Source organism: Cygnus olor, chromosome 1, assembly GCF_009769625.2.
Source record: "Cygnus olor isolate bCygOlo1 chromosome 1, bCygOlo1.pri.v2, whole genome shotgun sequence".
NCBI lineage: Eukaryota > Metazoa > Chordata > Aves > Anseriformes > Anatidae > Cygnus > Cygnus olor.
This window is the reverse complement of record NC_049169.1, coordinates 24,244,757-24,265,410: the sequence shown is the minus strand read 5'-3', so window position 1 is coordinate 24,265,410 and position 20,654 is coordinate 24,244,757. Positions and strand designations below refer to the sequence as shown.

Here is a 20,654-nt window from a genome sequence, read left to right as displayed (position 1 = left end):
TGAAGTTCCTTCTGATCAAGTACAATTAGGAAAAAAAAAAAAAGCATTAAGAGAAGGATCTGCCAGGTTTAAGACCCTATAGACAGAATAGAAAGTGTTAAGAAGAGCTGAGGGAAACGTGATTGGAAAGATAAAGAGAAAATCTTACAGCTGAGGGAGAAAAAGCAGTCACTGAAACAAAATTGAGATACTGCCAGGAAAAAGAGCTCGTAAATCTGCAAACACTGGAAACTTTAAGGAAATGAATTTACACAGGCCTCCAAAACTCTTCTCTCCAGGGTCTGTAGGATGTCTGGCCATCTAACTTGTTTTGAACTACAATATAATTTCTTAAATTTGCAAAATTATGCAAGGATCCAAGCATACGCAAGAAGCTTGTCTGACAGACAATGGACTGTCTTGATCTCAGTTGTTGACTGCTCAGCTAATCATCACCTAGATCTACAGCTTTGGCTACAACTCCTGGAATGATCCTTTTTGACATAAAATTTCAACAGCTGATTTCAGCGTCACTCATACACTAGTTGTTGCTGTGACTGCACACTAATCCACCTCAAAATCCAGTGACTTCAATTGCCCGTGATTGAAGATTTTTGTCTCTCTTTGAAAAAGATTTGACAATTATGGAAAGTCACAAGGTGAGAGATTATTATTGGCATAATGCTCTGATAATAATGTGCTATTTTAAGTATCGTGACTTTTTTGTAAAATTCATTTTGAGAATCCCTGGGAAAACAGGATTATGCTACACTATGTGTATAGACCATATAGTGAATGAATGTCCTCTGCCAGTGTGCACAAGCAAAAGGAACAAGTGTAATAGCTTTCTCTGTGAAGACCCTAATGCAGTACTAACATATCCAGCATTACAGCAGAAGCCTATAGCCAACACAAACTAACAAAGGTATTCCATTACATTAATTAAAGTAGCTTTACAGGACATTTCATATATACATAAACTATATGTATGTACAAACTATAATGTATATGGTTTCCTATCTACAAAATTATAGCAAATAAACTACTTTATTTAAAGTAACTAATTCTAATTTCATCTTGTGAAATAGATATGAATTTGAGCAACAAGTATGGTTAAAAGTCAGGCAACTAAAACTGAGAGACAGCTTTCCACCTTGAGCTTAGTACATTTGCTTCAGTGGGCTGTACAAGGCTGTAAACAAAAGCAAGAAACAACCTAGCCCACCATTTTTAGAAATTCACTTTTTCAGGCTAGGAGGAACTACTACAATCAGCCAGCCTGTCTTCCAGCATAACATATACTACAGATTTGCACCTCATTGTTTGAGCATTGTGCCCGTAACTTTGCTTTCAGTCGTAGTACGTATTTTAGAAAACAGTTATGTTGGTTTAAAGATTTTTAGTCACTTCCAGGGTCGCATTCAGGGCAGGGCCTGATGGCCAGGGACTGTTCCAGTCCCAACCAGCAGCAGGGTAGCTGAGGGCACTGGGGCAGCCACATCCCTGGGCACCAGGCACCTCTCTGGAGACTGGGATGGGCCAAGACTTGGCCAAGCTGCAGTCCTATAGGTGGGCCCATCCCACTAGGGCCCACGGCTGGGCAGGGGAGAGTTACTGGGAGCTAGAGACCGGCTCCACTGTGGTGTTGTTGGGGCTGCGAATGCTGAAATGGCATCCTGGGCTGTGGCAGGGTGGGGGAGGCCCCAGAGGGTGGGCAGGGACAGTTCAGGCCATTGATGCCCTCAGGGCCCTGACACAGGCTCAGCCCTAACCATATCGTTAGATCTAGGTCCAGCAGAAATATCACCTCCAGTACTGTTTGGTATTTACCTATCTATATTCCCAATGATCTTACCTGCCCTCATGCACAACCACGGAGGGAACACTGGGTAGTCACACAACTCTAAATCCTTTGCAGCTATCACTGCATTTCTTGAGAGCTCCCTCCTGTCCCCTTCTTGCAAACTGAACTGACTTATTTAACTTCTGAAATTTGATACTGCAGTAAACACTTTTTAAAATTATTCTATTAGTTGGACTGAAATAGCCTAGCAGACAACCACATCACCTACATTTTCTTGTCAACAACGCTGTACAACCGTATTATATAAATAAACTGAGCCATCAAAAAGGAAGTGAGCACATACTTGTGGAAGTGCACAGGAATCCCATTTTTTAAGATTTTTTGCATGTTTTTGAGGATCAGTTTGTGGAAAATCTGGGCTATGTGTCTTTGTTCATTTTTAATCTTACCATTATTATGGAGATTATAATGCTGTTGATTTTACTTCTAAAAACATATTTCAAATATATTCTTTTAACAGAATAACTTGCTAAGAGATATTGACATCAAAATCAGTCTTACACTTCATCATTTGCTGAGACATTTTAAAGTGTTTTCACCACAGAATTACAGGGATATTACAGGAAGTCAGCACAGTCTAAAACAACACTTTTTTTTTTTTTTTTAATAGACCTGTGTCTGCTCTCAGGTGTATTTCTAGTAGTTAATGAAGCTGTTCTCCTTAGAATTCAGCAAATGAATATCAGTACACCATGGAATAACAGGTATGCAAAACACAATTATGTAGAACACATTTTCAAAAAAAAAAAACAACCAAAAACCTTAATCAAGTCACCTTCTTAAATAGTAATGCTTGACAGGAGGAAAGGAAATTTCCTTCCTACAACTGCATTTCATAATTTTCCAGGGATCCAACCTGACCAACTGACTTTGAGATGTTTTACCTACTTTATAACAAAATGGAAAACTGACAACAAACCTGTGTGTGCATGACAGACAGATACAGACAGCAATCTGGAAATGATTTTTGAACAGTGATGCTAGGGGATGTTCCCACGGGGCAGAAAGACCCTGTTCAGTGCGCCAGGAGGACCTCTTACTGAAAACCTGGAGGCTGACTGTGGTCCCTGCTACAGGACATTAATGGACAGTTCAGCTGCAAGAACTAGCTTGCATAGCTGGGGAATTTAGAAAAAAATTATCTGTTAAGCAAATGACTGACTTTTCAAACATTAGAACAAATGAAATTAAAGTTACAGAAGTGAATCTGTATTTAGATTACTGAAGGAAGGTTATCATCAGACGAAAAATGAAGTAAAACACAGCATGTCCAGCTGAGGCTTCTTACCTAACATGTAATATCCTTGTCACTTTCTAGTTTGAAATGAACAACCTTTTAGAGAAGTGACTGGATTGTAAAGGGAAGAAAAGCAAATATAATGAAGAGGTTAAAATTTCTAGACGTCGTAACCTTCCTATAACATCGAGCTGTTCTTTCACACACCACTAATAACTTCCAATACATGTAGCAATAACAAAGATGCACATTACTCACATCACTTCTGAAAAATCAACTTTATTCATCTAATTTCACACCTGAGTTAAATTTCCAAAGCATGTGTGTATCATACTGATAGTTTCTGTCTTACAACTGAATTTCATGGCCTTAATATTTTACCAACATAAGCTAAAAGCTAAAATCTACAGAGAAAGAATCATCAATATGTCAATGGTATATCAATACAACAGACTAATATTCATTACTGAACGCTTATTTCACACATATTGACTTCAACTTATTGTCAGTGTGTGTATCGTGTAAACTATATAAATGAGCCAGAGCTGTCTGGACAGTAAATATTGATTTGCCACAGTACTTTTGATATAGCTTTATTGAGTTAGTAGCTGCTTTAAGATGAAATAGATGTCTAAACCCCATCACATTTGGAAAATTCCTGTAATATTCTCTTTCTGTATTTCAATTTCAGCATAGGAAACAGAAGATACCTAAAATTCACTTGGCTGTTCTCACAGGTAGCTCCATATTACACACAAAGACCATGGGTCTCTTCAGTGTGCACTTTAAAACACAGGTGGTAGCTGTGGTTTGGAGGAAGAGAACAAAGTCTTTCTTTTTATAAAAGGGAGGATGTAAAGGAGGAGGAGTGTGAAAGAAGAGTGTGAAGGATAAGTAAGCATTCTAGTCTTTCTTTTTTTCTGGTAAGTTATTTTGCCTTCACATCCACGCCTTAACAGCTATCCTATACAGAGATCTTCTCAACCTTTGCAAATCTTAGTAACTAAGTCACAAGAAGACCTGACCTATTCTCAGAAAAACCTTGGTAAGATCTGAGCCAAAATGATTTCCAGATGACTTCAACCTGAAGTCCTGTTCAACTTTACAACCATTACTCACTAATTATCAATATCCAAGCCAATTCCCAATGAAGCCAGAGAGAACACTGTATTGACAACAAGCTTAGCAAGAATAACATGCAAATACTCTCACGTTTCAGGTTTACTAAGATCTTGTTCATTTTTTTTTTTAACATCCTTATAATTTTCATGATTTAGGAGTAGGAAAGAGACCAGGTGAATATGACTGACAGAATGGTAGAGAAAGGGGTCAGGCTTTCTGTAAAGCTGTTTTAGAAGCCTTCATTCTTAAACTCTTGTAAACAGGCTTCAAGCTTCATACAACGTTAACGGAGACTCACATTTTAACACTTTTCTATCAACAAAACAAAGGACACAGAAGAACATTATTCTATGAACTAACTCAAAAGAACGTCAAATTTGTAACTGTAAGGTGAAGACAAGCACAAACAGAAAATATTGATTTTTCCAAAGATTCACAGAAGTTGTTCATTTCCCAGTTTTGACAACTAGAGTAAAATCTGCTTTTTTATTCTGATTGTATTAGCCTCATGTTAATGTTGCTATTTATCAGCATGTGAAAACACAGCACTAGGTTTGGACAAAAGGTTATGAATTATCAGCCCAGCACATTTTTGTGGTTAAGAACAATTGTTGCCCTAGATTTTCTATAACCACCACATAATTAGATTTTAGTGCAAGAAAGAACAAAACCAGCATTTAAAAAAAATATATGAAAAAGTGCTTATTAGTAACTAATCTTTGCAATTATTTAATTTTAAAGGCAGGAAATATGTGTTGAGATAGAATAAATGCAACAGTAAGTACAGTCCACTTAAAAAATAGAACTATTTTAAATTGAGTGTTGCTAGAAAGCTGTCAGTGGAATGTTTCAAGCTCACAACAATATTCAGAAATTTCTAGGTTTCAGTTGAAACAGTGCTCTGGGTTAGGACTGATTTATATATGGAAAATTCAGTGACGTTTCTGTTTACTACATATATATATGTAAATTAAAAAATATACATATATCCTGGTAAGTGTCTATGATGTAAAAACCTTGGAATAGCGCTGCATATATGGCCCGAAGATGGTGATCTATAAATGGTTTCAGATACCATACATAAGAACAAATAGTCCAAGATCACTTTTTCAATGAGATTTCCTGGTAGTCTACTAACCTGAACAAGAACAAAGTAGCGCTTTTTCCACCGTTTCCAAACCTTCTGTCCTAGAGCGTACAAATATCTGAAAAGGAAATAATAAAAGGATTTTTTTTCCATTAGTAATAAGTGTGATATTATGAGCCTGTAATACATATGAGTGTATTCACTTGCTGTACCTTACATTTTTCAGTGTTGTCACATCTAAGAAGTGATTTTTTCTTCTGTTTACTCAGACCACAAAAAACGCAGATATCCCTTTTCATTCAAAACTAGGCTTTTTAATAATAAAACAAAAAAAAGCAGAAGCTAATGATCTCATGTTTAAGACCAATCTGCTCATCATTTACATTTTATGAATTGCCTCTGAAATAAAAAGCTTTAAGTTTTGATTACACCAAAATATTGTATGTTAGATATGTTAAACTCCCCAACCTTTTTTTTTTTTCTTTCTTCTTTTCTTTTTTTTCCCCCACTCGGTTTCTATAGATTTGCTAGTCTTTCTCTAGTCTGTGAGAAGTCAGTCACAGCGTCAGTTTGGGAAAAGGCTCAAATAACAAAATGTCAGCAAACAAGATTATTTTTTTTTCCAGAGTAAACAAGAGCCTTATTTCCAATATAATAACATACTATAAAGACTCAGATTATAAAAAACTCCTTGTCATCTTGGCAATTTTCCAAAAATTGTAGTCAGGAATATCAACAAGTGATAAGATAAAACTACAGATGCCAATACTGTTTGCTGGTAGAGGAAACATTCTCATCACCAAAACAATTGCAGCAAGTTTTATGGCACAATAGTGACATTTTTTTCTGGCACTCTGGTTGTGTTACACTGTTGGTAGCCTATGAGATATCCCTTCTGACTGGCTGGCCTCTTTCAAAGGCATCTAGTGCAACTCAGTGGGTCAAAGAGAGATCCAAATTGTTCAGACCAATGAATGCTGGCTTCATAGGCACTCTCCAGAAGATGCTAGCATTATTATGCTATATATAATGGAGAAGTTACAATGGCCATGATTAGAGATGGTTGGTGGGATGGATCTGCAGCACATTCTTTCCCACTTTAGATATCATGGACAAAGGACAAACTTGTATCTAACATGAATGTTCAGCATAATGCTTCTCATTAACCGTGGTAGTTTGTCATATTAATTAAAGGCTCCCTCATTAGTAAGCCCCAGACACTTTGCCCTTCTTCAACTTCTGCTACACCTGTCCTCAAACTCTGCCTTGCTTGGTTACTCTGCCTCTATGGGAGAAAAGACAGCTGTACAGTGGTCCAGTTTGATGGATTACCATGTGATGTAGCTTTCTTTGATCAGTCCAGATCCTGCCATACAGTTTTTAATTTCTTAATTCCGTGATTATATTAAATTCAATAAAAGGAATAAGTGGAGCAAGGACTATGTCAGAAAGGGTACCAAACAAAGGCTATTAATAAAGTTTATTTGAAAGTTTCTAATGTTTCCCAATTAAAGAAGCACTTAACTTACAGAGCGACAGGTCCATATTGTTGCACAAAATATGAGCTGTTGTGCTTTTCATATGTGTTTCAAAAGAGTCAGAACATTTACTTTACCCAAAACATATCACTTTGCTATTGCCCCTGTTAATCTCTCCACTACTGCCACCAGGTGGAGGGGGAATGGCTGACAAGATTCCACTCAGCCTGGAAGATAAATGACCCGGGAGAGAAAACAAAAAGGGTCCACACGTGGTCTTTGAGCTCCCTCAGCTTTCAGCCTGATCTGTTCTACATGGTGATTCTGCCACTCAGAATATCCTATAGCTTCCTCTGACCAATGTCAGAGGACAATGGCCCCATGGACCGCACAGACCAACTGACAGTAATACACAGTCCTCAAATGCTACAGTACAAAGATATCCTGACCATGTTCTCACCATCTTGCCATGTCTTAAATTACTGTAAAGTAGCCATAGACTAAGAGTGAATTCCTCTTACTCGAGACCAATGTCAGTATCATAAGCAGCAGTGACTTTATGTACTGACAGGAACATGGCAGAAAATGAATAATCCAGCCCTAGAAATGTCAGGTTTAAATTCATTCCCTTTCATTATTAACTGAGCCTGGTATGGAAAAGTGCTTTTAAAATAAGAGGCCTAAAAAGAACATTTCATCTCAGCTAAAATGTTGCTTTTTAAATTAGTTTTCATGTAAGATATACCACATATGGTTCTGCAGTACAGGCAGAACTGTCACAAGTTACAGGAAATTCACGATTATAAAATAGGAAAGGATAAAAAACAAAACAAAACAAAAAAAACCACCAATGTGCATTTTTTATTCCTCCTACAAATTGAAAGTGATTTCACTTCCAGTTAGAGTGTTAAATAACAGCTTCCTTGGAAAACAAAGAAGTGGAACACTAACTACCTAAGTTTAAAATCCGATGATCTTATATAAGATTAGATAACAAATAAGATACCATTCATGACACAACACTGGGATTTGGTATACAAGTGCAAAGCCTTATGACACTTGGTTTTGCAAATCACTATAAACACACAACTATAATCTTATACTATTAATCCCTCTTCCAGTGCCATCTCTAATGGTGACAGTGATTTCTGATGCAGAAAATTTCAGCTATTTACAAGAGAAACATCCAATGCTCATTTCAAGCGTTCAAGCTCCTGAAAGATGAGGAGACTAATACTTGCTTTAACTTAAGCCTCACATACCCAGAAGGAGACAATTCCCAGACTCCAAAATCCTGTTTGAGCTTCTCTTTTCCATTCGTTTTTCCATTGAAATAAACGGGAAGGAAAGGACCTAGGAATGTTGTTAAATTTGGACAATATCTAGAAACTACAGAAAGCTAGTTTTTCAAACTGTAGAAATTACATTGGCATTTATAAAAGAAAAAGTCTATAAAAGCCAGTTTCCAGGATTAAATATCACTTAAGTGTCGTAGCCAGAGCAGAAAATTAAGAAGTTAACAGATTCAGAAGTGAACTAAGTCCTAGAACTAAGTTCAAGGATGTTTTAAGATGAGGAATTGCGCGTTTTTTCACGGGTCTCAGTTAACGTCAGTGCCACATAGCACAGCAGCCTCTCATAATTATAAGCACACAGTTGCAGCCTGCTATCTCTCTACCCATATGTGTATCTCTATATACCTACAAGCCTTGTTCACTTTCTGCAGCCAAAACAACAACAACAAAAAAACATGCAAAAGATGCATAGCATTATTTGCTCAGAGTATTTTAAATACCCTCAGTGGCAATAAGAACCACACAACAGCCATTCCTTCAAATGCTATGCCTGCCTTTAGGTAAAATACACCATCCAACACTGAGAAACAGCTGATATTCAGGAGCAGCTAATACCACATTCCTAAAAACCAACCACACCATTTGCTACAATTTTTCTCTCTTTAATTTGGTTTCTAAAATTGTGATAATCTGAAATAATTTTTTAGTTACTACAGTTCTGCCATACACTGAGAAGAAAGACACTGAGACGGTCTTCCTGTACCCAGGCACTGGAATAGTCATCACTTATTACTAAGTAGATTTATTTTGACTTTTCTTTAAGACCATGTTTTGCAGAGTTTGTAATGAGTAGACTGACAAGCAGTTAGGAAGGATCAGTTTTCTGATGTACATAGCAATACATATACATGCCAGACTTCTATTCTGTTAAAAATATATTAATATTGTAATAAATATGTATACTTAACATCTGTATTGGTACCTGTACATATTAGAAAGTATATTCATAGTCTGTATGTATATGCTTGGTTGCCTTACTTTTTCAGTCTTTCTATATTACTCACATAATTTCCAGTAACTTAAGACTATTATATCTGCTTTTCTGCAGCACAGAGAAAATAGGACCTTGATCATGCATGTTGAGTCACTAAGTGCTACACCAGTGAAAAGATTTTATAACCCATTTTTCTAGTAATGTTAAAGGTCATCCAAATATCCAAATGTACAAACCACACAATCACTTTCCAAAGACTTACAATCTCAAAAGCAATTCTACAGTTTTCTTGAACATTATTTAATACTGTCTTATTTCTTTTCCCTCACTCCCAAATTAAAAAGTAAAAATCAAAATTGTATTAAGACACATTTTTAAAACACAGATTTACCTGATTATACCTCACAATGCCTACACTATGGTAAAAAAAAAAAAAAATTAATATTTAAAGTTCTTTTTTTTTTTCTGGAAAATGAATAAAAATACAAGTAACTGCATTTCTACTACAAAATACAGAAGCACTTGGGGAAAAATGCTATCTATATCATCTTGACTCAGTCAGTATCATTTTTTACTCTGGAAATAGAATAGATAAAAACAGAGTATTTTCTGAACTGAACACATTTTCTTAACGAAGTCTGACCATCACTAAATTTTTAAATATATAAGGGTTGAATATTTTTCCAAGTGTATTTCCTTGCGTTACAAAAATTCAGAACCACATTGCTAAATATTATAGTTCAGTTTCAATTATGTGATGGCATACACAGGAAAGAAAATGGCAGCTTATTTGCTTGAAGTCCACGCTGTGAGAGTGCAGGGTTCTACTTTTTGATGAAAAAAATCAGCACTAATGAATAGCTGAAAAACATAATTGAGTGTGGAATACTGGAGCTATTCACCGCTGGAGAAATGAGAAAGGACTTATTACTTCTACAGAGATCATTTTTAGACCGGCCTTTTTATTCCAAGGAATGAAGCAATCTATCTGCATCTTGAATGATAAATTCTCTACTTGTAAAAGGCTTCATTTATCACAAACAATGAAAAAAATATAGAAAGGAAAATCAATATGTGTAGCAGTTTAGTCCAGCAAAGGCCTTTCTTAAAGAGAAACCTCAGTCAAGGTTGAAAGAGCAATTAATGCAGTCTCAAAAATCTGGGCCATTCTGATAGAGTTCGGTTAACATGTGGCAGAAGTAATCATCCACTTGTGAAAATGATTTTCAGTTCATTCTCAAACACCTTTCAGACACTCATGATCCCATTTAGCTGACAACAATACAGGCTATCTGTGGGCATCATTGCATTCGATGTGAGAACCAATGGGGACCAAATGCCCACAGGCACTTTCAGTCATCCCTGCACGCTTGCATAAAAGGAATCTTCCTTGCACCGCATTCCTTCTTTTATTTAACCCCGCAAGATTAAGCCTTTTTTTTTTATTTTTTTTTTTTTTTTGCCTTCGGTTGAGGACGAGAGAGAAAACTGATTCAAGACAACAATATGACCCGGGTCATAAGAAACCTAGCAGTAAACATTCTCAGATTCATTTTAGTACTTTCTGTGCTCTTGAGAAAGAGAACTAAATAAGCCTTCAACAGATGGAACGAAAAAAATCAGCCTAAACTTCTATTGTAATTATGACTGCTAAGGATATAGAAATCTTGAAGAATGTCAAGTAATACAAACAGCACAACCACAGTAAACAGTTCCATTTATTCCAATGAGCAAGATATTCCTAATATGAACAGAAAATGTACTTTTTTTTTTCCCCACTAAACAACTTTTCATTTACAGTTTAAAGGGATATAGGTATGCTGGAAGATCAGTTATCCCTAGATTCTTTAACAGGGATATCTTAATGCACTCCAGAGCGCTTCAGCATTTGTGAATATGCATGCCAGTACTTATGGAACCTGTGAAGTAACTGCAGCAGCAACTTGAGAATTATTAATCCAATTTATGTCATATCATGAAATCTATTTGGTACATAAAGTGTGAGTGTTTGTCAAGACATACATATATATATATCCTTTAGCCTTGTGAGAATTCCAGGCAGCAAAGAATGATATCCTTCAGACCCAATGCAAATGCAGAAAGTGCTCTGATTTTGATGTAATTTAATTGTAATGTAAACTGCTAATGCACCACAACTGCAGAATAGCAGGTGCTAAGGACCAGACGTCCCGTCTGCTTTTTGATGTGGCTTACTTTGGGCTAGTGCTAGCCTGATCCCATGGACCAAATAGCTACCAATGGTCGCAACATATATGGTGCACCCCTGGAGCTCATCTCTTGGTTTAATTTCATCTAAAAAGATTGCAGCCTGTGAACACACGCTGTTCTGCGAGGTGAAATGAAGCACAGTAAGCAGAAACAACTTAGAGATTGGTTTTAAAAGTGAAAATCTGAACTTAAATGCTAATGTAGGCAGATGTATTGGAAAAAGTTTCTATGGCACTTCTCTCCCTTGAGCATCCAGTTGGATTATAGCAATGGTTCTTTGTATAGCCAGGCCTTAAATCAACTCATTCTCTGCATCCAAAAGCATCTGGGCATCCAGCCTAGACACCTCTCCATCTCAATGGAAGCAAATGACACTGCAATTAGATAGAAAAACTGGTGACTCTTTTTCCAGGCAGGCAGTGATATTATTTATGATCTACAAAGCCTAAATGGCCAAGGACCTGCTAATATGAAAAATCTACTTTTGTTGCTAGGTCATACACTGCCACTGATGGAATTAGTCAAAACACCCTGCTCAGTGTCACACTGATATAAAACAGATCAATGAACTAAGCTGCCAATTGATGCAGCTCCATTGCTGGAGTCCCAGTGTTGAAAAAAGCTCACTTTCGGTAGGAGTGGCCAAGGCTCCTAAGAACAGTGAACTGTTTTAACAGTGTTTCTTTGTTTTGGTTATCTCTGGCTACTTATGTATTTCTCTTCATGGTCTAGAGAGCTTTCCTTTGAACTGATACAACTTTAACTTCATAGAGAACATGGACAGACCTCTGCAGAACTAATCCTAAAGCTTGACAACTGTGTTTTCTTAACATTTGTTGTAATCACCACTAGTAGGTATTTTAACGTCATTATAGATTAGTACATCTGATCTAGCAAGGACATGAGGAAAAAATGTTACATCTGTATTTGTGGTTTGAAACAAACCACAGAAATTATGATAATGAATTAATCTAACACTATCATTCAATTTGTGCACACAGAAGATATTCAGAACGCTGTGATATTTTTAATTTCTTTTTTAAATTGATAATTGGATTTTTTTAATATCCCCCAAATAAATCAATAGAAACACTATCTTAAAACACCAACAAAATTTTGAAACAAACCAGTTTAACAAGTTCTAGCTTACCTCTTCTTATTTTCTTAATAGAAACATTGATTGACACTTCAGTAGTACTTCCTAAACTTCACTTAAGTACTCCCCACAAAATATCCAGTGAGCATGCTAGCATCATTATATTAGCTTCTGTGTGAAACCATGGTGGAGAGGAGCAAGAACTGTTCAGAACCTGAGGTGCTAACACAGCAGGAGAAGCATTCAGGAAAGCCTTACACCAGCCTTAGTCTCCAGTCACTGGAAAATGTATTTCAGAAGCCTGTAAAGCTGTTCAGCCTTTTGACTGCATGTGTCCAACATGCAAATTGAACATGAATTAAAAAGATAAAAAGAAAATGTTCCAAAGAGAAAGAGCAAATGAAATACATTCATCTTTGCAACTCCACTATGCCATTCTCAGTGACCATATTACCCTTGTATTTTGTATAGATCCAGTGTAACCTATTTGGGGCATATTCCACCTTCACAGCTTTGCAAATTGCCCATTGGAAGAACCCTTCTGTCTTCATTGGCTATATCATTTCCCTATGGTGCCAGTGCTCTAAACTGAGGCATTGCTGTTGGTTTCCTGAAAGTAGATGAAATGAATGAGAATTTTTGTATCTATGAGTCATGAAAAGTAGATAATGTGACATTCATTGAATATTGAAATACTTCTAAGTAAGTCTACCGACAGATGCAGTTTCTTCACCTTTGATAAATTGAGCTTTCCATGAAGACACACTCACATTATTCTCTATGAACCAAAAAGTACGGTGTATTTTTAAACTTCATAAATTTAAGTAGGATTTTTGTATGACATGTCTGAACGCTGGTATTAGGGGAACCTCATTAACAGAGTGCTCTTCACAGAAACCATCTCTGCTCTCAGTATGTATAAGCAATCTAAATATAAGTAACAGAAACTTTGAGGTCCTATTCTTTCTGGAAATTCTTATGGATGAATTATCTATCTGTAGTTTGATAAAGAGTAAATCATCACTTTAAAACATCCAACTTAATGGGTTTCCAATTTAATAGGAAATGATGTGATTTTCTTCTGGATTACAATTTTGACACTTCATGCCCTCATACATTGGAAAACTCCCTTCTAATCTACCAGACTTCATATAAATATTGGAACCAATTAATACCACTTGTTTCTATCCAAAATCCAACAGCAGGAAAAAAAAAAAAAAAAAGTTTGTGTTTCAGTATCAGTAGATGCAGACTGCCTCCACTGTATCTCTAGCAACTCTAAGGAATGTAGGAGTAGTGCCAGATATCAATTTCCATTCTCATAAAGCACAGCAACAGTTATGGCTTGTTTCCACGAACTCAAATTAGTTACATTTCATTGTACGTTTTATGCATTCCTGGAAAGGTTTGTGAATGAGAAATGCATTGAATGATACACGCACAGAAACCACATCTGGCTCAGGACAGTTCTTGCCCTGCCAGCGGGTGGAGTATGGAAGAGTACTTAGAGATCATGCCTACACACATCAGTCATCTGCTGCTGGCCACGTTAGATGTGATTCTGGATTAGATGAATATTTGGTCCAACACAATAAGGCCAATCTAACATTTTGATAAGAGAAATTCTGCCCTGGAAAACCAGCCAATGCAGAATGACAAATGTAGGTGATCCTTCCAATGCAAGTTAGAGTAAGAAATGTACTTTTATAGCTCCTGACTGCCTTTTGATGACAATTCATGAGTGAGAACAAGCTTTCACAGTGTGACTCAGATGATTAGTTCTCTTAAAGCTTCCATTTTATGAAACTTTCTTATACAGAACACCTGACTGTAGAATTTTAAAGATGCCAAAGAAACAAAAAAGATTTCTGATTCCATGTCACTTAGGCTCTTTTGAGGAAACTTTACCTGTAACTGAAACTTTACCTTTTAATTCCTGTAGTTGTTTTTTCAACCCATATATACTTTCAAAATCTACATCTAGTAGCAGACTTCCACATCTCACCTACATGTGCCTAGAAGCAGCTCTTCTGGTTTGCTCTGAAACCACCACCTATGAATATTATTTAGGCACTGGAAGAGACAGCTCTCAGTGTATAATAATTTTCATTAGGACCATTAACATGATTGGATATTTGTTCTTGGAAATGCTACACAGAAATGATCTAGCACTGAATTCTGCAGGAGCTATGCCAGGAAACAACAGAAATGCATCACTAGAAATACATCCCCTTTAAGAAATTTATTTTAGCATCCCTTCATGCAATTCAGGATTTTTAAAACAGATTAAGGTAACTAGGAAGAAAACTAAAACCCTAAAGAAATGCTGAAATGCTACCAATACTGCCTAGAAAATGGCTTTGTTTTGGTTGTTTGTAAGACAAGAACAAAAAAAAAAAAAAAAGGTAATATACAAGAAGGATATAAGCCCCTAACAACAGCATGGATTTGCTCAGAATTTGTCAGAAGTTCTTTGACATAGCACAGACGTATAAAACAAAAACATTCAAATGCACTGTCCCTGCATTAGAGTTACTAAACTGGAGCAGACTCATATTAGGAGCAGTAGAAGTAGCACTTCAGGAACACAGAATTTACCACTTGTGAGGGAGCATCAGATCCATCTACTGGGGTCAGCCATTCCTGCGGCACAGGATTGCTCTGCCAGGCAACTGTCTCCCCAAAACAGCAATCGGAACTGATATTCAACTGTAACACTGCTGATACATAAAAATAATTTAAAAAATCCATAAAATCTATGAGGAAACATATATGGTAACAGTGATGAATTGGATGTGATAGGAAGTTTTAGTCACCTCTTCTCACTTTTAGAAAGTTTTAGAAAATACTTAAACAAATAATATTAATTTGTATATAATGTAAATGGTAAAATGCCTTCTATGAGTGTTTTGGTGATCTATTTTAATGGAACCAAAATATAATTAATATTTTTAGTATCAGTCAGTGATAATTTTTCAAATCCCAGATTGAGATTTTCCATTTTTTTCCCCAAACAGCATTTTACATGTATATATATATATATGTATGAATATTTACACATAACATATAGAAGGACCCATTTCCTGCTACAGTGCAGTCAAGAGGTTGGAGAAGAACAGAGTAGTTCCAGTATCTCTTACATGTACTTAACTGTAAATAGCTACTCCCACCCTCCCTCTAGTAAATCACTATTCTGGTTTACTAGAATACTAAAACAAATTTCATTGGAATCTGTGGAGCTAAATTTCCAACTAGGCTTTAATAATTCCCACATTAGATATTTTAAAATCTTTTTCTAAAATTGTCTGTATATGTACACGGATAAAAACTTGCACTGTGAGCTACTAAGAAGCTACAAAATGGAAACTTCTACAATTAATGTGCAATTACTTTACGTGTATTGGCTAGGAAAATATGCAGTCCAAAATTATAGAAGCTTTCACAAACACCATAAACAATCAAATGTGAGATTCATGTAGTTGAATCATATTCCCATCTTCTCCCTTAATTTAACCATGCTGCCCTCCTGTGGATCTCAGGATATGTATAATGCAGTGGCTCAGGCTATGAAAGTCCAGCTCACATTCATCCCTGCTACCTGTATTGTGACTGACCTGAACAGGAAAGAAAATGCAACTGTGAAACAATAAAAAAGAGGTTAAATTAAACTTCAGGGCAAAGACTGTAAAACTTGTATTTGAGATAGTTTTAAAATGAGTATTTTAAATAAGTATAAAGCCTTATTATTCCACAGATCATGGATTTATGGGAGCACAGAGTCATACATATTAATAGTACACTTACTCTCAAATTAGGGGGAGAACATTCATTGCATAATGACAAGTTACTTAATCTGTTGAAGTGCCAATGCAATTGAACACATATATTATAAACATTATCCAACAACTCAAAAGGCATGGAAACAATTTGCAAAAGTATCAGAATTTGAGAAACAGAAAATGTGTCAAACTGGTGAAACTAAAATCTTTTTTTTTTTCTGATATGGAGATACCAAAAACATCTTGAGGAATTATTGAGTCAAAAACACATCATGTCTTCAAAAGCATTAAAAAAATGGTTTTGAATAGAAGAATCTGAAATTAAGGAGAAGTATAATAAGTTATTAAAAGAAATTGTCTCATGCGGAAATCATTTCAGATCAACTGCATTTCCATAACATCATCTTAAAATTATCTCTGTTATCACTTAACTGGAAATTAACGTTACGCACTAAAACATTTATAGAATTTCAGCTCATGTATGCTCTGTTAGAATTGTCAGCCTTGTTAAATCACAGATTTCAAACAGATTGGTACAGAATAGATACCAAAACCACAGAAGTACAACAGCTGGAGTGACACAACACTGCTGTTTTGCTTCTAGAACTGAATTTCTAAATGCTGACAAATTATACTTAAAGCCTTAATGATAAAGAATGCTTAAAAATACGCTTCTCTTTCCAAATACCAAAATTTCTAAAAACTACAAAGGTAGAGTGCTGCTTTCTGTTTTTAAAATCTAATGCTATGAAGTAAACACTTTCTTTTTAGAACCCTTTTCGTCTTTAACTTAGGAATAAAACTGTGAAAAGTGAAATCCTAAATTTTAAATCAAGCCATTCCATGCCAAAATATTTTATACATTATTGAAAACACTGTGAAATAAATAAAAGTCTTGGGAAAGCAGAAAAAAATTAATAATTACTTTGAACAAGACAGTATAGTCACATGCTATTTTGTTCCAATTAGCAAAGCTGCTAATATGCCATGTCAATAAAAAACAATTGACCTAAGTAGTGGGGCTAATTAAATGAAAAAAGATAATTAAATGCTTCTCAAGATATAATAAAAAATTATGGCTGAAAGTGTTCCATAATGTTGTCTTTTTGTTTTCCTATTATCTGCTTTTCTGCAGAATTATAGCCAGTGTATCTATATGCATAAGAGATAGATAGCACCCAGATGTTAATGTGTTGGTGGCAGGAATCAGGTGTTCAATTAACATTTATTGAGTGTGCAAGGAAAAAACCCAAGCCTTCCATTAAGCAGAATACATACAGCTCAATTAAAACTGAATGCAACATTTGAGATTAAATTGTACACTCATATTCAATAACAGCAATAAAATTCTACTTGACATATGATTACTTTATTAACTTAATCATACAATACTAATCTAAGAATTGGTGTTTTCTGTTTTAAAGTGGATCCATTCTTTCTCAGTATACAAAATAAAAGAAAAGCTGCATGTATGCAAAATGTTGGTTCTCCTTCTATGTTGTGTTTTTTTTTTTTTTTTTTGTATAAGTAGTCAACAGAAGAAAAGCAACCATAATACTATTAGAGATCTTATTTTAGCACATATCCTCGGCTAATGGCAATATTAGTTATATTTAATACTAGTCTAGATTGTGTTTGCATAACAAGCCCAATTTTGTTTGAATGCATTCTTTATTCAGAATTTCTAAATGGCTTGACTGAAAGATCCTTAAAATGACATCTTGTGACCCTGTAAAATGGTATCTCTTAGCAGTCTACAGACCTTAACCTATGAGGAATAATTTCACTGTCTAAGTGCAATGGAATTCAGTTTGCTCTTCAAAGCTAAGACTTAGGAGCAGATGAAAAAGGTGAGAGGGCCACAAACATTCAGTTTTAGAAAAGAGACTGGACAGGTATGAGGACAGCACTTCCTCAGGTAAAGTTCTCCATGCCAGCACTAGTAAAAACTTCACCAAATTTTGTATTTCCTTCTACTTGGTCAATGGCATTGGGCATTCCACTTAAAATTTTTAACTTCAAATGATATAAAATTTAAGTGAGCTTAAAGTCTCAGAGTTCAAAATCACAAATGGAGGAACTCTTGATAAAAATAGTAACTTCTAAGCCACTGATTTGCTGAACAACAGCTACTAGTTCTGTATTTAGGGTTCTGTTCACTTCTCTCACCAGAACCATAAAGCTTTTCAATTTCGGAATAAACTTTGAAGAGAAGCAGATGGCAGTTTTGGCAATCTTCTAACATTACCAGAGGAGCTCTCCATCTGGTAAAGGAAGGGAAGTTGCTCTGACCCCAGTGGAGACTGAGCAATGGAAGTCAAACCTACCAGAACACTTCCCCTGCCAATTTGTCCCCAGTTCACTCCATAAAAGAAACACGAAAAGATAAGCTGACTGGTCTTTTCTCACTCTTGCTCCAAGCGCAAGCCATACACAGCATTTAACATAGCTCTTCACATGCATTTTTCACTTACATCTTCTCATATCATTTATGCATGAAATGGAAAAAATAATCCTATATACTACAAAAAGACAAAGCAATACTACATCGGTCAATGGACGCAAATTTAATTTAGGATGGGATGAAATTAAAACAGGTTTGTGACAGTAAGTATGCTAAAAGATTCTTTGTAGGGTTAACTCTTTGCTAAGTCGTTATTGAAATGAAAAGCTGTGGAGTGTGCTAATTGTGCCAAACGCTGTATGAAAGCAGGGCTGCACTGCTGCCTTCATGGAAACCACCAGCCTTCTGAGGGGCTGCTGCCACGCTGCTAACCGGGGGTGTGAGATGGGCTCAGGGACCCCGACAAAATGGTAATGTGTGGAACTGCCAACCCGGCTGTATTGACTTTTAACAGGACGTGGGCTATTCAAAGGGAGCTGGCTGTGATGAACGTACTATTTGGGCAAAACATCAGGAGTGCGGGGCCACAGGGACTCTGTTACTGGGTCAGAATCAAATGCAATACTGTAATAATTGAAATTATACTACTGTGGTGAAATAAACACATTAACATTGAATATGTAAAAAAGTTACCTCTGTCTTTAAACCTTATGTATCCTGCTACAAAATTGCAAGTAAGAACCTTATTAGCCACATCCAACCTTTTGTTATCTTTTTCTGCCCATATAGAATAGGACATTAAGAATTAAAATCCACCCTCAGACACAGTATAGAAAAATTAACCCTGTGGTACCCAAGCCAGTAACTGAGCAAAGAGAGAATTAGATTGGTTACTATTACATTTTAAATTAATTTTGCAGTCCTAAGTGCCTTTGATTTTGTGAGGGTTTATATTCCATAAGACAAAAATTAGGTGAATGCTAGCTTCATGCAAGTAACAGATGGACAATACAAGTGACAGAAGGACATAACACACGCAGGTGGTGTGCCCCCATCCTCACAGTTAATAGTACTGGCACCCTCTGTAGAGAAATAATGCCAGGCCATGACAGACCATATGTAATGTCAATGTATGTCAGGTGGAAATAACTCTTTCTTAGATTTTATATCACAGAGTAGTGTATGATACAAAGAAGTAAGTCAGATCACCTGACAAGAAAGGCTAATAAATAACAGCATCTCTCACCTGACTGATACATGTGCTATGCTGATTTGTAGAATAATAAAGCAATAAAAAATAATCTAAAACAATTATTTCAATGATATTTGGTCCTGCATTCTGGGAAAATAATTATATTGCTCAGATAACTATGTGCAGTGATAATGTTGCAAATATCACAGTCAGTTATGTCTTCATTACTACAGACTCATGAATGGAAGAGAAGTTTCCAGACAACTTTCAAAAGGAATTTAAATGGCAAAAAAGCTAAAACTTATAATACAAAATAAATTCTCAAACACATAATATATTCTACGATGTATAATTCTGGAATAGGTTGTTAAGCAGGGATATTTGAGTGCAATTTCATTCTAAAGATACTGTCAGCAATATTTTGAATGTATTTACAGCATAGTAATTTTTTCTCAAGGTTTAATCAAGCCTAAATGGCAGAATTTGTTCTGCATGATACTCTTCCAAAGCTGTGGGAACTGTGTAATAATAGCATAAATGAATTTAAGCTAAGGAAGTCGATCTGAAAATTCCAGTCAGACCAGTCTCTTAATTAGATTGCAGTTACTGGGAAGTTCCCACCAGTCTGAACTTTTCACTGCAAATTTTAGAACACTTCTGGTAGATACATTTTTTAACTATTTACAAATTATTCTAGTAAAGCAAAAATAAGCTCCATACTTTATGCTCTCTTATTAGTGTGACAAACGCATAGGGAAAAACTAACCTTTCTATATTTCACTTTGTGTACATGTGGTGACTTAACTGCTCAGACCATGATCTTCCCATGTGAGGACACACACTCTGCTAGAGTGTAACAGCATTTATTTTTTTAATATTACCTTCAGTCCATGTTGCGCTGAGTTGTCAACCCATCTATTCTTCCTATCTTGTATATGAAAAATACTTATATGTAAAT

General features: G+C 35.8%; 1 protein-coding gene across 1 annotated transcript in view; it reads right to left on the bottom strand.

The window, feature by feature from the left end:
• The window catches only part of CADPS2 (calcium dependent secretion activator 2), a 313,185-nt gene that overhangs the window by 115,017 nt on the left and 177,514 nt on the right, over positions 1-20,654 (bottom strand). Inside the window, 1 exon segment of the mRNA XM_040549796.1 lies at positions 5,341-5,407. Within this exon segment, the coding sequence (XP_040405730.1) occupies positions 5,341-5,407 (67 nt within the window).